General features: G+C 54.2%; 5 protein-coding genes across 5 annotated transcripts; 3 read left to right on the forward strand and 2 right to left on the reverse strand.

Annotated features, from left to right (window-relative positions):
• Window positions 1-937: 937 nt before the first annotated feature.
• On the forward strand, window positions 938-3,470 carry CH63R_04026 (Mis6 domain-containing protein; the record flags this gene model as incomplete). The annotated part of the gene is made up of 7 exons (XM_018299001.1): window positions 938-1,046; window positions 1,100-1,475; window positions 1,665-1,788; window positions 1,834-2,010; window positions 2,066-2,329; window positions 2,380-2,497; window positions 2,554-3,470. 7 exons carry the CDS (start codon window positions 938-940, stop codon window positions 3,468-3,470), a joined length of 2,085 nt encoding a protein of 694 aa, XP_018160247.1.
• A 612-nt stretch (window positions 3,471-4,082) lies between these two features.
• Window positions 4,083-4,922, reverse strand: CH63R_04027 (ABC transporter; the record flags this gene model as incomplete). The annotated part of the gene is made up of 1 exon (XM_018299002.1): window positions 4,083-4,922. The coding sequence occupies one exon, from the start codon at window positions 4,920-4,922 to the stop codon at window positions 4,083-4,085; it is 840 nt and encodes a 279-aa protein (XP_018160248.1).
• A 719-nt stretch (window positions 4,923-5,641) lies between these two features.
• CH63R_04028 (DNA polymerase alpha/epsilon subunit B) lies at window positions 5,642-7,433 on the forward strand (the record flags this gene model as incomplete). The annotated part of the gene is made up of 4 exons (XM_018299003.1): window positions 5,642-5,685; window positions 5,785-6,100; window positions 6,212-7,130; window positions 7,198-7,433. 4 exons carry the CDS (start codon window positions 5,642-5,644, stop codon window positions 7,431-7,433), a joined length of 1,515 nt encoding a protein of 504 aa, XP_018160249.1.
• Window positions 7,434-7,822: 389 nt separating this feature from the next.
• Window positions 7,823-9,337, reverse strand: CH63R_04029 (uncharacterized protein; the record flags this gene model as incomplete). The annotated part of the gene is made up of 1 exon (XM_018299004.1): window positions 7,823-9,337. The coding sequence occupies one exon, from the start codon at window positions 9,335-9,337 to the stop codon at window positions 7,823-7,825; it is 1,515 nt and encodes a 504-aa protein (XP_018160250.1).
• Window positions 9,338-11,769: 2,432 nt separating this feature from the next.
• CH63R_04030 (N-acetyltransferase) lies at window positions 11,770-12,763 on the forward strand (the record flags this gene model as incomplete). The annotated part of the gene is made up of 3 exons (XM_018299005.1): window positions 11,770-11,855; window positions 11,880-11,964; window positions 12,116-12,763. The coding sequence occupies 3 exons, from the start codon at window positions 11,770-11,772 to the stop codon at window positions 12,761-12,763; spliced, it is 819 nt and encodes a 272-aa protein (XP_018160251.1).
• Window positions 12,764-12,956: the final 193 nt, after the last annotated feature.

Consider the following 12,956-nt stretch of genomic DNA (forward strand, 5'->3'; position numbering starts at 1 on the left):
GAACATCAACACGTTCAAATGAACTCCAGAGCCAACAGCAGCAGCCAATACGGCAGGCATACACGTTCTTACGGCCCGAAGGGTTTGCCAAGTCCGCGGCAACCAGCACTGACGCTGGTGAGAAACCGGTGAAGAATCTTTGCCATCCCAGTACTCACGACGAACAGGGCGTCAATCATATGGTGTGCCGGCCCCCATGACGAAACTCCTTCGTCGCCCTGCAGTTTGGGGTCTATGTGTCCATAATACCTGGTAAATAGGCAGTGACGAAAGACTCACGGCGACTGACTCAATCTAAATACTGACCCGGTCTTCCAGCGCCACAGCCAACGATGGCCAGATTCTCGAACCATGCGATAACGTGATCTCATGTGGTGGTCTACCTACCTCCCTACCGATTAGATTTATCTACCCGCTAAACCAACGGCCATACAGTACCTACAACGAACTACTTTTGGTACCTAAGTACCTACCCAAGTGACTTGCATCGCTCCGCCTGCTCCGCCTGGCTGCTTACCGAGACGACCTTCGTCCGCCCGTCACCTCCCTCTTTCGTGCTCGTTTGCGTAGATTACTGCTGACCGAGAAAACACCCACAGAAAATCCGACACCTGATGCTACGGTCCTTGCAGCTGCGAAAGGCTGAGGTTGGAGCTTGCTCCGACGTGCGACCCCGGCCGCTAAGGCACCACAAAGTGGGGGCCATCCGGCCGTTTGGTGACGAGGGGTGTGCACGGTGCACATATCCCGCCTAGACGCGCTCGGGTTGGTCTGCCACCCCGCCGACGCGTATGGTCGTCTGCTGTCGTTCATTACGGAACGGATACCGATCGGCATCAATATCGTTGTCGGGGCACCACGACACTGCGCCCCGCCTGCATCACCACATGTAATCGCGTCTCGTCTGGGCCAACAGCGCAGTCAATAGAAACGATTCATGTCCGTGGTCCGACCATTGTCGGCCAAAATGGCTTCTCCCACCGACAACATGTCACTAGACCGACCAACTGACGACATACCTCTCTTGATCCGGGACCTCGTAGACGGTGAGCCCCAAGTCGTGGCAGTATATATGGAATGATAATGACACCTCTTCCAGCCTCCGGCCTACCGGCCAAACGGCGCGCTACCAGCATCAAGCCTACCGTGGAGAAGATTGCGGCCTCGGCCTATGACAGCGGGCTGCTGCCCGAGCCCCTGAGCGAACTCATCGACCTGCTGACGAGGCCGAACCATCTGGACCAGGCAAGCTTGAACACGCTGGTGAAGAATCTGTACCCTGCGACTCGGCTGTCCAGCGACGCCGTTTTGAGAGTAGTCGGATGTCTGGGGCACGGTGAACTGAAGCCCTCGCTAGTCCTGCAATCGAATATCCTCAAATGGTTGATCATGGTCTATCATGTCATCGAGAAGCCAGCCATCCTGTCGCAAGCATATGCTGTGCTGTTTAATCTGCTCGACACAGCTGCCATTCGGTCGGAACCGCCCCCCCCCCCCCCCCGCCTGAAGCCTGAAGAAAGGGGCTAACGCAAACCAGACCACAACTGTGTCACTTACTTGCCCTGATAACGCGTCGGAAACACGTCCGGCCCTTCCGGCTTCAAGAGATGTAAGCGGTCCTTTATGTTCTCGGCGATTTCGCTTGATTGCTGACCCTTCTCTAGACTCAATCTATCGAGAAGCACAGGCAATGACCCCGCCCTGACAGGGCTTCTTCGGGTCTACAAAGATTACTACCCCGAAATCATTGTCAGCGATGCATTGCGAGGTAGGGCATCGACCTTCAAGGTAGTACAAGTATCGCACTACGAAAAACTTGTCTGACCTTGGCAGCATCCTGACACGGAATGGCGAGGGAGACTCGACCAGATCCAAAGAGACCACTCGCAGCGTGCTGCTGAGGCAGCTGGCCAGCCTCGGAACGGCTTCAGTGTCAATCACCTGGCTTTGAGGGCCCGCGGCGGCAAAGCATTTAATCTTCCTTCTGTTCACACCTCAGAAGCTACAGAGGTGAGATACTCCGAGGGAGCCGTAGAGTCAAACTTGAAACTGACAATCACAACAGAACTCTGTCACCCTGGAAGAGATTGACAATGCCGATCGCCTTGCTCAGTCGATCGAAAAGATCGAGCTCCCCAATCAGCTTGCAGCTGTGTTGGCGGATCCTCTACTTCAGAAATTCATTGCCCTGAAAAAGGATGATGCGGTTTCGAAACGCGTAGTTCATTGGATCGAAGCCGTTCTCGAGGACGTTCTCAACGGTAACGCCGACGACAAGCTGTTCAAGGAGACAATGGAGATTCTCGAGGAATATGTGTCGCGCGTCAAGGTGAGGGTTTGCATTGGTAATCCTGTTTTGGCTCTGTCTGATTTGTCTAGGAAACGCCACCTGTCGTCTTGAGCTTCCTTGCCAAACTTTTCACGACATGGAACGGCGTGGATGCCCGAGCCCCTATCATGAGCATTCTTCAGTACGCACCGCTGGTAGCATTTGATGGTAAGATGTCCATAGCAATCTCCCAACTACGTACGTCGCTGACAACCCGAGCATAGGGTTATATAACACCATCCTAAAACCCCTGGAAGAGTGCCTCCCTCCCACATCCGAGTCTCAACTGGCTCTTCTCAGGCTCTATGAAAATCTCGTCCGCCGCTGGACCTTTGTCTTGCGTTCTTTCGACCAGATACCCATAGATGTACCCTTCGACGCCTTTTACGACGTCATGGAGCACGCAGGCATCGTCGCCCTTAACCTTGTTCAAGCCTCCCCGAGTGTCGCTGTCCATGGCGGCGTGCTTGATCTCTACGAACAAAGCGCCGCCAGCATCTCAGACTCAGTCCTCCAGCCCCTGCTCCGCATTGCCAACCCACCAGCCGAGCTCGTCTATCTCGTCTTCTTCAGCCACTCCCTCGCCAACGTTTCACGCCTATGCACTGTCCTGGCAACGTACAAGAAAGGCTTCGAATTGGCCATGGCTAGGCGCCAACCGACGATGTATGCCCCGAACTACGTGAACCACTTTAACGGATTCCTTATGGACATCTGCAACTGTCTCTGGCGTGGCAAGGCCTTCAATGACGGTGACAAGAACGCGCTGGGCTGCCTTAACGCCCGTCCTGTCACCCTGCGCCTGCAAAGATACGTCGAGGATCTTGTCATGGACCTCATGCTGCCGACACTGTTTGGGTTTTCGTTCTCGCCATTGTTGAGCTTTCAGGCCATCGAATGCATCCGCGAGCTCGAAGACCGTGAGGTGGCAGTGGACGAAAACGCCCTCTCCACACGCCACGCCGGACCAGTCACTGCCAACAGTCTAGCCAGATTGGCCGAGGCACGGGGTCTGCGCATTACGTGGTCCGAGTATAGGATCATTGTGCTGCGGGCGCTGGAGAGCAAGGGACTGGGCGGTATCCCGGCGCTGATGAAGAATACGATGAAGGTGCTCATGAGCTCAAAAAGTGTTGCTTAGCGATTGATTTTGTGCAGTCTCTACTAGACGGGCTGGTGACGGACATAGGCATGATACCCGTGGGGGAATAGGGACTCGTAAGATCAATAAAACGGATTCTTTCCGGCGTTCTATGTTTCGCGAATCTACATCTCTGTCTAGTTGAGTCGACAGCGTCCCTCTGCCCAAATATCGGACCCCCCTTTTTTGGTTGAAGACGCGGGGTATCTCTTTAAAGCCATGAAAATCCTAAAAGAAAGCAAGCCACCTGTATGGTATGCCCGTTGTTGAACAGGTCTACGCAACCAAACGCCGCCGAAAAGGCCAGTTGAGAGTGCCCTCCCTCTTCACTCTGCTTTTGTTTTATGGACTCTTGCCGATCCCATCACTCGACGAGCCGCCCTCGTATCCCCGTGGTCCAAGTTGAAAGACACACCCCTATGCCGAGTTGACCGGGCCATCATCTCACGTTGAATAAGTATAAATAAAGATTTTTGACGCAAACGCCGTCCAGAATGCAGTTGAGTGCCGTAGACGCCGTTTCCTACTCGCCCCACAAGAAGCAGCGTTAAATGTTGAACGCACGTTCCGCCACCACCACCACCCTCAAGACCGAGCCTCCTCCCGGCGAGCTCATTTCAGTTTATCAGATTCGTCGCCGTAGCCTCCGTAGCCGCCAGCGGAATAGGTCTTGCCCTCAGACTCAATGTGGGCCTGCGATCTCGGGCCGCGGTCCTTCAGATCCTGGCGCAGCCACCCCAGGACCAGTTCGCCGAGGGTGCTGTTACCGGTGCCGCCCTCGACGCCGGCGATGAACTTGCCGGCCGTGTCCCACTCGCGCACAGTGCCGAGGTGCATGTGGACGAGATGAGTGGGCCAGCCGGCGAGGTTGTCGAGGATGTGGGTGGCGTAGACGATGGTGCAGTCCCGGATCTCGGTCTCGCGGCGCAGCCAGCCCAGGAACTCGGCACGGCTGAGCACGTCGAGGTCGACAGTGATCTCGTCGAGCAGGAGGATGGTCCAAGGGCGGATGAGGCCCATGGCAAGCTGAACACGGCGACGCTCGCCGTCGGATACGGCGTGCATGCGCCAGGCAGTGTCGATGTCGAGGACGGAGACGAGCTCATCGCGGCGGTCGGGGTAGGCGTCGCCGCCGACGGAGCGGAGGAGTTCAACGACGCCGATGTCGGTGCGGACGATGGGGTTCAGGACCCATTCGAGGCCGAGGTAGGTGACGCCCTCGAGCCCATCCTTGAAGGGATCGATACCAGCGATGGAGATGCCACCCTGTGGTGCCAGACGCTTGCCGGCAAGGAGGCGGAGGAGGGTAGTCTTGCCAGCGCCATTGGCGCCGATGAGGAGGGTGCGCGAGCGCGAGGGCACCGAGAGAGAGATGTTCTTAAGGCCCGAGGTGGAGCCTGGGAAGTTGTAGCTGAGATCAGTCACGTCGATGGTAGGGGATTTCTGAGCCATGGTGTGCAGTGTGTGGTATACGATGCGAACTCAGGGTCTCGACGTTTCGTGAGGAGGTGGAGTGAGATGGACAAGGTGACGGTGTGAGATGTGTGTGTTTGTGAAGAGGGGTTTAAAGTCGAGCACCTGAGGGGGGAACGAGTATTCACATCCACACCGCCCGCGATAGAAGGCGTCATGACCCCGGCGATAGCACGGAAAGTCTACCTGTAAGATGGCCCGGGCCAACAGCCCAGTTAGGGTCCGCCCGCGCCCTGATCGATTGCCACAGGGCCGGCCTATCAGCACTTGGCAACAGCAGAGAGGAAGAAAAAGCACCCCTCATTCTCATTCCAGAAGAGTGGTGACACACCATGAGAAGTGAGGTAGGGAACGACCCCGCCGTCGGTGGCTGGACCGAACGGCCCTGAGCCGATCCACCGGGCCGCTGAAGCACCGCGGAATGAGGGGCGGCCCTGGAAGCATCAGCCACAGGGGACGACGGACAGGGAAGGGGGAGGCGGTCCCATCCCAACCCCATTTACGCCAAAATTCGCGACATTTCTACTCCAAGATGGTTCGACGCGTCCAGTGCATGCAATACCACAACCCCCCCCAGCTCCAACATCTGCCATAGCCATTGACCTGCTGCGTAGGAGCTTGTTTGACAACCACAACAGCACAAAAACATTTGTTTCCCTACTTACTGAATTAAGAAGGCAACAAACCTGTTCGTCAACATGGTAACTCTCGAAGAAGCCACCGCGCTTCTCCAAAAGCCGGCGTTAGTACAGTGTTCCTCCACCTCCCCCCACGTTGACTCTACGAATCGACAGAGAGGAACATAGAAAGAAAGGCTGACCAGCTCATTCTCGATCCACAGCGATGCCGCCGCCGCCTCATCGACACTCAGTCGAGATCCCTCCCGCTACAAACCTCTCAACAGTTTCGCCCTGCCCAAGGAGCGCTCATACCAACAGCAGTATGCCGACATTTACTTCCTGCGTCTCACCTCTATTCGGCCCGCCGTTGACGCCGCCGCTGCCGAGGCCTGGGACGGCACCATCATTGGCGGGGAGGAGGCCAAGCACGTCAACCGTGTTCTTGACGTCCGTCAGGGCGAGCTCTGTTGGGTGACAGGCACCGTCTATATTGACATGGCTCTGAAGCCGAACATCCTCGAGGACGTTTCCAAGGATGTATGCGCATCCCTTCACCTCTCCCCACCCCCCAAGTGCACGCACACACACACACACACACACACACACACAAACAAACAAACAAGGACCATAGCTGACCTGATCTCGCAGCGCTGGATCTCAGCTCCCATATCTACGGACCGCTACTACTCGAATGAGGACGACAAGGACATGATAATGCTCGAGGATGACTCGGGTCGCATCCGCCTTGTTGGCGACGTCCTCAAGTCCATCCACCTCGTCACTGGCACAATCATCGGCGTTCTGGGATCCGAGAACGCAAACGGTGAGCTCGAGGTCATCGACGTCAAGTTTCCGGACCTCGCCCCGCAGCCTTCCCGCTGGACCCTTACCGACAGCCCTTCCGAAGACCACAACATGTCCGGCACCTCTACCCCGTCCCAACGACCCTCGTCCAAAATCGCCATTGTCTCGGGCCTCTCCTTCTCGGGCGGCGACGCATCCTATGCTCTCGAGCTCACCCTCCTTCTTGAATTCCTCCTCGGCGAGGCCCTCACCCCTGCAACCCAGTCCTCAGAGCTCGCCCACGTGTCCCGCCTCATCATCGCGGGAAACTCCATCGACTCCTCTACCCCAACACCCACCACCACGAACCCGGCCTCCAAGACGTCGACCAACAAGAAATACGGCTACGACGCCAGCGCCTACAACCCGCTCCCCAGCCAGCTCTTGGACGACTTCCTCGCCGACCTGCTCCCCTCCATCCCCGTCACCCTTATCCCCGGCGCCGAGGACCCCGCCAACGCGAGTTATCCACAGCAGCCCATCCATCCGGCCATGTTCCCGCGCTCGAGACCTTACTGCGCTGCGCCCGGCGCCAAGGAGACCGGTTGGCTCGACACCACGACGAACCCCTGGGAGGCCGAAGTGGACGGGTGGAGGGTCCTCGGCACCGGCGGCCAGAATGTCGACGACGTGTTTAAGTACGTTGACAGTGACGACCGGCTGGGCATGATGGAGGCCATGTGCAGGTGGCGTTGCAGCGCACCTACCGCCCCCGACACACTTTGTGAGCAGCCCTCTTAGACCCCTGAACCACCACTACCAACACAAGCAGTCTACTAACTGTCATCAAGGGGCCTACCCCTTCCAAGATGACGATCCCTTCGTCATGAAGGAAGCCCCCCACCTCTACTTCGTCGGGTGCCAGCCTGAGTTCTCGACAAAAGTCATTCAGGGCGACAACGGCCAGCAGGTCCGGCTCATCACCGTGCCATCTTTTGCAGAGAGCAAGGAGCTGGTTCTGGTAGACACGGAAACATTGGAGGTTTCCAAGGTCAAAATCATGGCGGCAACTGCGACAGCGTCATGACGACAATTTTGGGGCTTGGGTGAAGGAGAGAGAGAGTACGTTATTGAGCATTGAGAAGGTTATGATTTGATATACCCCCCGAGCTATGGAAAGGGAAAATTTTCACTGTCTCCTAAGCATGGAGAATGAGGATTAATGCTACCTGACGAGTAGATCTCGAAAAGAAATCTAAGAAATCACCCACTTTTATGAAAAGGATGCCCCAAGATCCCGATCGCCCCAAAAGAGCGCAAAAGCTTCCGAGTGTAACGTGATCGAATGTTGCTGTCGCTCCATACCCGATTCCTTCAACTCCCTCCCAGATACACACCCGCAAACCAGAAACCAAAGAAACCCTCCCATCGCTAAGTGTGCATATGTTGCGCTCCCCTCTCAACCCAGCTTGTTGCTTAAAAGTAGTCCTCGTGCTCATCGCTCTCGTCGGAATTCAACCCGCCGACAAAACGTCCGTTTGGTCCCTCCCAGACCTCCTGGATCATGACCGACAGGCTATCGAGACTCTGCTGTGCATCCCCCGCCTGCGCGCTGCGGTACGATTGCATGACCCGATCATTCTCCCAGGCATCCTCCTGACCGCGCTTGGCGCGCCGGATATTGGCCGCGTACTTCATGTTGAGTCGGATGCGCTCCTGGTTACCACCGCCTGTGTTGATGAGGATTTCAATAAATTGGCAAGGCAAACCTCTCAGTGCGCGGACCACCTCGGACGTCTTCTCAAAGAAATCAAGAAAGCTAATTTCCCCTGTATGAATGTCGCGAATTGGCGTGATCTCGATGGTCAGGGTATGCACGCGGGGCCTGATAGGCTTCAGGTTGCGGAAGACGTTGATCGCATTTGCCATGCTCAGGAGGTAGCCCTTCTCGGTGCGGTTCGGTTCGGCAACGATCATGAGCTTGCGGAACTTGTGGCCGTAGCGCCGGATGTCAATCTCGATTTCGGAGTCTCGCATTGAACGTGCCATGGGAAGGAGGTCGGCGTCATCGTACTCGTCCTCGCTATTGCCTTCGTATTCAGAAAGGTGCTCCTCTGCCAAGAGTGGATGCTGCACCACAATCTCGTTCTCACCAAGTGAGTTTGTCGCGGGGAGCATTGCGGCTTCTCTAAGGAGATACAGGAAAGTATTCTCGCCATAGAGAACGTTCACTGCTTCGTTTCTGACCTGGCGGCAGACTCGTAAGATGTCTGTCTCAACCATGGGTCGATTGCGAGGATAGACCGCCGACCAACCCTGTCGAACGCGGATGGGGTTTTTAGCAACCAGAATCTCCTTGTATATCTTCTGCCGGATCTCAAGTGGAAGATTCATGAAGAAGAAGTGGTTTTTGCCGTTCAGAGACTTCAGTCTGGCACTCATTGACAGGAGGCCACCACTTCCACGGCTGGGTCTTAACTGCGAAGGGTTTTTGCTTCGACCCATTTTCTTTCCTTTCTCATTGACAAGAGGAACTACCGCGTTTGCTTCAGATTGCTTCTCTTGGGCCTTGAATCGAGAAAGAGGGGGAGACTGGAAAGAAGCTCCCCACGTGTAATGGGCAGTCGACTTCCTCGCAAACTGGCCACTTAGTGGACGTGGAGGAGCCTCTCGTACCGCATGATAGTCGTGGGGATCAGGTCCCTTACCGCCTTTGCGCCGCTTCGGCGGTCTGATCGTGCCCTCGTCGGAACTGTCGTCCTCGACGGCTATAACGTGGCGCTTTTGGCCTCCGACAACGATCGTGTCCTGGGGTTGGGGCGGTGCTGCAGACTTCGAATTCTTGGCCAAATCGCGTGCCTTGCCCTTGGGCACATTAGTTCTGATCTTGGGTGCATTGGCTTTACCCTTGGGAAGGTTGGCCTTGGTCCGAGATCCAGTGGCAGAGGTCTGCTGCTTCTTGGCTACTCTAGTTTTCTTGCTTGGGGCCATGTTGAAAAGATGAGACTGGGCGATGGACAAATAAACAAAGGCACACTGAATCAAGAGTTGTGGGTTAAGTTTTGGCAGCACGTACCTGGGAGACGACGGGGGATACTGAGTGTTGAGTTGCCAGGTATGAGCTTCGCTGAAAGTCACTCAATCTTCGCCAGTCTCTGATCTGCGCTTTCTTTGAGGTCTGATATTTTGAAAGGGAAGGAAATCAATGGCAGTAGCGTTGTATCGTTAGACGAAGGGAGTATCTTGTCCAGTAAAGCAATGGCTTTGGTGTCTGCGTTTGCGTGGCCTTTGTGGTTGTGTCCAATATTCTGAAAAGATCTGCAGGTTATAAAATGGGTTTAAAGATTGCAAAAAATGGGCAAGAGGCCGGTTGAAATATCTTTTGTCGTATGTTCCTTCCGTGGTAGCCTTTGTGGGAGAGGTCGCACGGGAAGCAGCCACGAGTCGAGGGTCCAAGGAAGACGTAACTGAGAGCGTGTCCCAGCAAAGAACAAAAGGGGGAAATTCAGAGATATGGCGTAGCCCGATCTTGAAACCTGGATAAATACAAACCAGTTCGAACTGTTGGCCGGTCTTCTAAGCCAGAGCGTGGTGAGGGTCTGCTAGTAGAGGGTTGTTTTACCTGTAATACAAGCTAGGAAGAATTTCGATGCGGCGAGATTGAGTTTGTCTATTTCAAGGAGGTAGCGAATGTAATGTGAGCCAATAAGGAGAAGATTGATGAGAATCTACCGGTAGGTAGGTAAGAGAGTGAGTGGAGAGAAAGACTGTATAGCCCTTGGGCGAAACACCGAAGCAGGGTTCTTGAGGCGCATTCAGTCGAGAGAGAAAAAGAAACTGAAGGCAACTCGTCCAAATCCTCAAGCAGTGCAGGTACCATAAAATGCCTTCCTGCCGCGATTCAACAAGTTTCCAGCTTGCAGAGCAAGAACTGTCGACGGGTGAAGGAGCAGATGAGTTGTCAGAAGGGGAGTTACCGTATGAGAGTGGCTTGAATTTCACCCGTCGAGGGATGTTTTCGAGTGATACATTAGAAAATAGGATGAGTATTAATTTGCTGAAGTACTCCATAGGGAATAAAGCTGGTGCGCGGTTGCAAGTTAAGGCTGTAAACTAACGGAATGTGCTACACATAACGAGACAGTACTTTAAATCTTAGTATTCTACGCTAGAGTTACCTGTTCTGTAGGTATATTGTATCAGTCTAAATAGGACAGATCTTGTTACATCCCCTGACTGATCTATTTTCTTCTGTATTAAAGAATAAAACCTGGATTTTGCTACACTATCAGCACTTACACCAGCGCAGCTAAAGAACCAACCTCCTAACTAAAGCTGGATAAGACAAGGGACGCTTGTAATCTTATATTAACCTGAGGAGTTCTAGCTAACCTACTCATGCTAATAAAAACTAAAATCTTAAGATCTACTACAAGCATTTAAATACTAATAGCTCTTTCAACTTAACAATAAGGCGTCTGGGAGGGAGTAGCAATACTTAGGGAAATTGGAGCCTGCTTGTTTCCTAATTGTTGTTTCAGGTACATAGTGTACAAAAACTCAGCGCTCATTATCAACAAGCGCCACTAGTCAAGGTGCCAGAGTGGTTAATGGGCTGCCCTGCTATCAAACCTTGATTCCAGATTAGGCAGTGGCTTCGGTCGCGCAGGTTCGAATCCTGTCCTTGACGTTTTTTTGAATGTGTTTAATCTTGCTACGCATTGCTTCTGCTTTCTAGTTAGCAAATGATAGAAGGATGCATGAGTGAAATACTGCTAAAATATTTTTTCACCTTCCGCACTTACTTGCTCACATAACAAGCTATACGTGTACAGCAAGATGTTCTTTCTGAATTATCCTGTGCCCGTGATGTAATGAACAAACAGTGTTGCTCAGTAAGGAAGAAGAAGCTGTGAATGTTTTTGTGGGGTGTCTAACGAACGAAGGCTGCCTCCATTTCCAACGAACCACACGACGTTCCACATAACAGGACACGATGCCAAATAGCTCTCACTCAACCAACCACTAATCCATTCCCTCAAAAAGTTTATCACAACAAAAGAAACACGTCAACGACAAGATTCGAACTTGCGCGACCGAAGCCACTGCCTTAACTGCAGGATCCTGGTCCGGAGACCGGAAATCCGTAGCAGGGCAGCCCATTAACCACTCTGGCACGTTGACTGACCTAAGCTCGTCCGGAGCTGTTGTGAAGTTGTGCAGGTACAATTCAATACTTGACCATTGTCTAGCTTCGAAGTACTCCTTCTTTGGGACGCCGACAGGAGAAGACGTGGAGCTGCGGGCGGAATCGACAAGATCTCGCGTTGGCTTTCATTTCCCCCTCCCCTCCCCTCCCCTCTTTTGGCGAGAGTTGAAGTGGAGTTTGCGAATGCAACAGTGACACCTTATGCAATTGCACAATGAGGCTGAATGAACACACAGGCATGTCGCCCCCCGTCCGGTTCCTGCCCAGTCTAAAGACGAGAAGACAGTCGTCTTGCCGAGAGTGAATCCTTACTCACACACATAGGACAGCCATCGTGACGCCGGGGGTGACTCTGGTCCCCTACGAGGCGAGACATGTGGAGCGGTATCATGAGTGGATGAGTGACCCGGTCAGTGAAACCATCACTCACTCACCTGCCTCACCTCCAAGGCCGTCCTCTTGCCCATTCTTCAGCACTACCACCACCACCACCACCACACGTGAGGATTTGGCGAATGAGATGGGCGCAGCAGACTGATTTCATGCATTTCGTGACGTAGGAAATCCAGGAAGCCACGGCCTCGGAACCGCTGACGCTCGAGGAAGAGTACGAAAACCAACAGTCATGGCGGACGTCACACGACAAGCTCACCTTCATCATCTGTCAACCGCTGCCTGTTTCGTCCAGAACGAAAACCGAGACGCTGCAGGCCGGGGATGTCGACACCCCGGAGCGCATGGTTGGCGACATCAACTTCTTCATCTACCCCAGTGACGATGACGACAACGACGACGATGGGGACAACGACGGCGCGACTCGGATCGCGAACGAGACCTCGTACGTCGGCGAGGTGGATGTCATGATCGCATCCAAAGAGCATCGCGGCAAGGGCGTTGGACACGCCGCGGTGACGACGCTCCTAACATACGTGCACCGCAACAGGGCACGCATCCTGGCGGAGCACGTCAACGGCGAGGGCAAGGCCGGCAAGGGAAACGCACCAGAGCTCAAGGGCCTGATGGTCAAGATCAAGGAGGGGAACTCGGCGAGCATCGCGCTGTTCCGGCGGCTGGGCTTCGTGCAGAAGGGGGAGGTGAATTACTTTGGGGAGATTCAGATGGTGTTGCGGGATCTGGAGGAGTTTGTGACGTCTTCTGCCGGCGAGATGGCCGTGCTGGAATATCGTGAGGTCGCATACTCGAGATGAGTAAATCTTAGATGGCCGAATGGCTTAGAAGCACGTTAAGAATAACTTAAGGTTGAAAACAAGGCGAGCCTGCAGCTATATATTCCTTTCTCATCGTATTCGTAACTGACCCCTACGGTACGGGAACCGCCTTGCAGCTCCGATCCCTGAAGTGCATGTAGACAGACATCTGCGCGCATATGTTTTGACTCAG

The sequence above is a fragment of the Colletotrichum higginsianum genome, chromosome 3 (assembly GCF_001672515.1).
Source record: "Colletotrichum higginsianum IMI 349063 chromosome 3, whole genome shotgun sequence".
In the NCBI taxonomy this organism is placed as follows: domain Eukaryota; kingdom Fungi; phylum Ascomycota; class Sordariomycetes; order Glomerellales; family Glomerellaceae; genus Colletotrichum; species Colletotrichum higginsianum.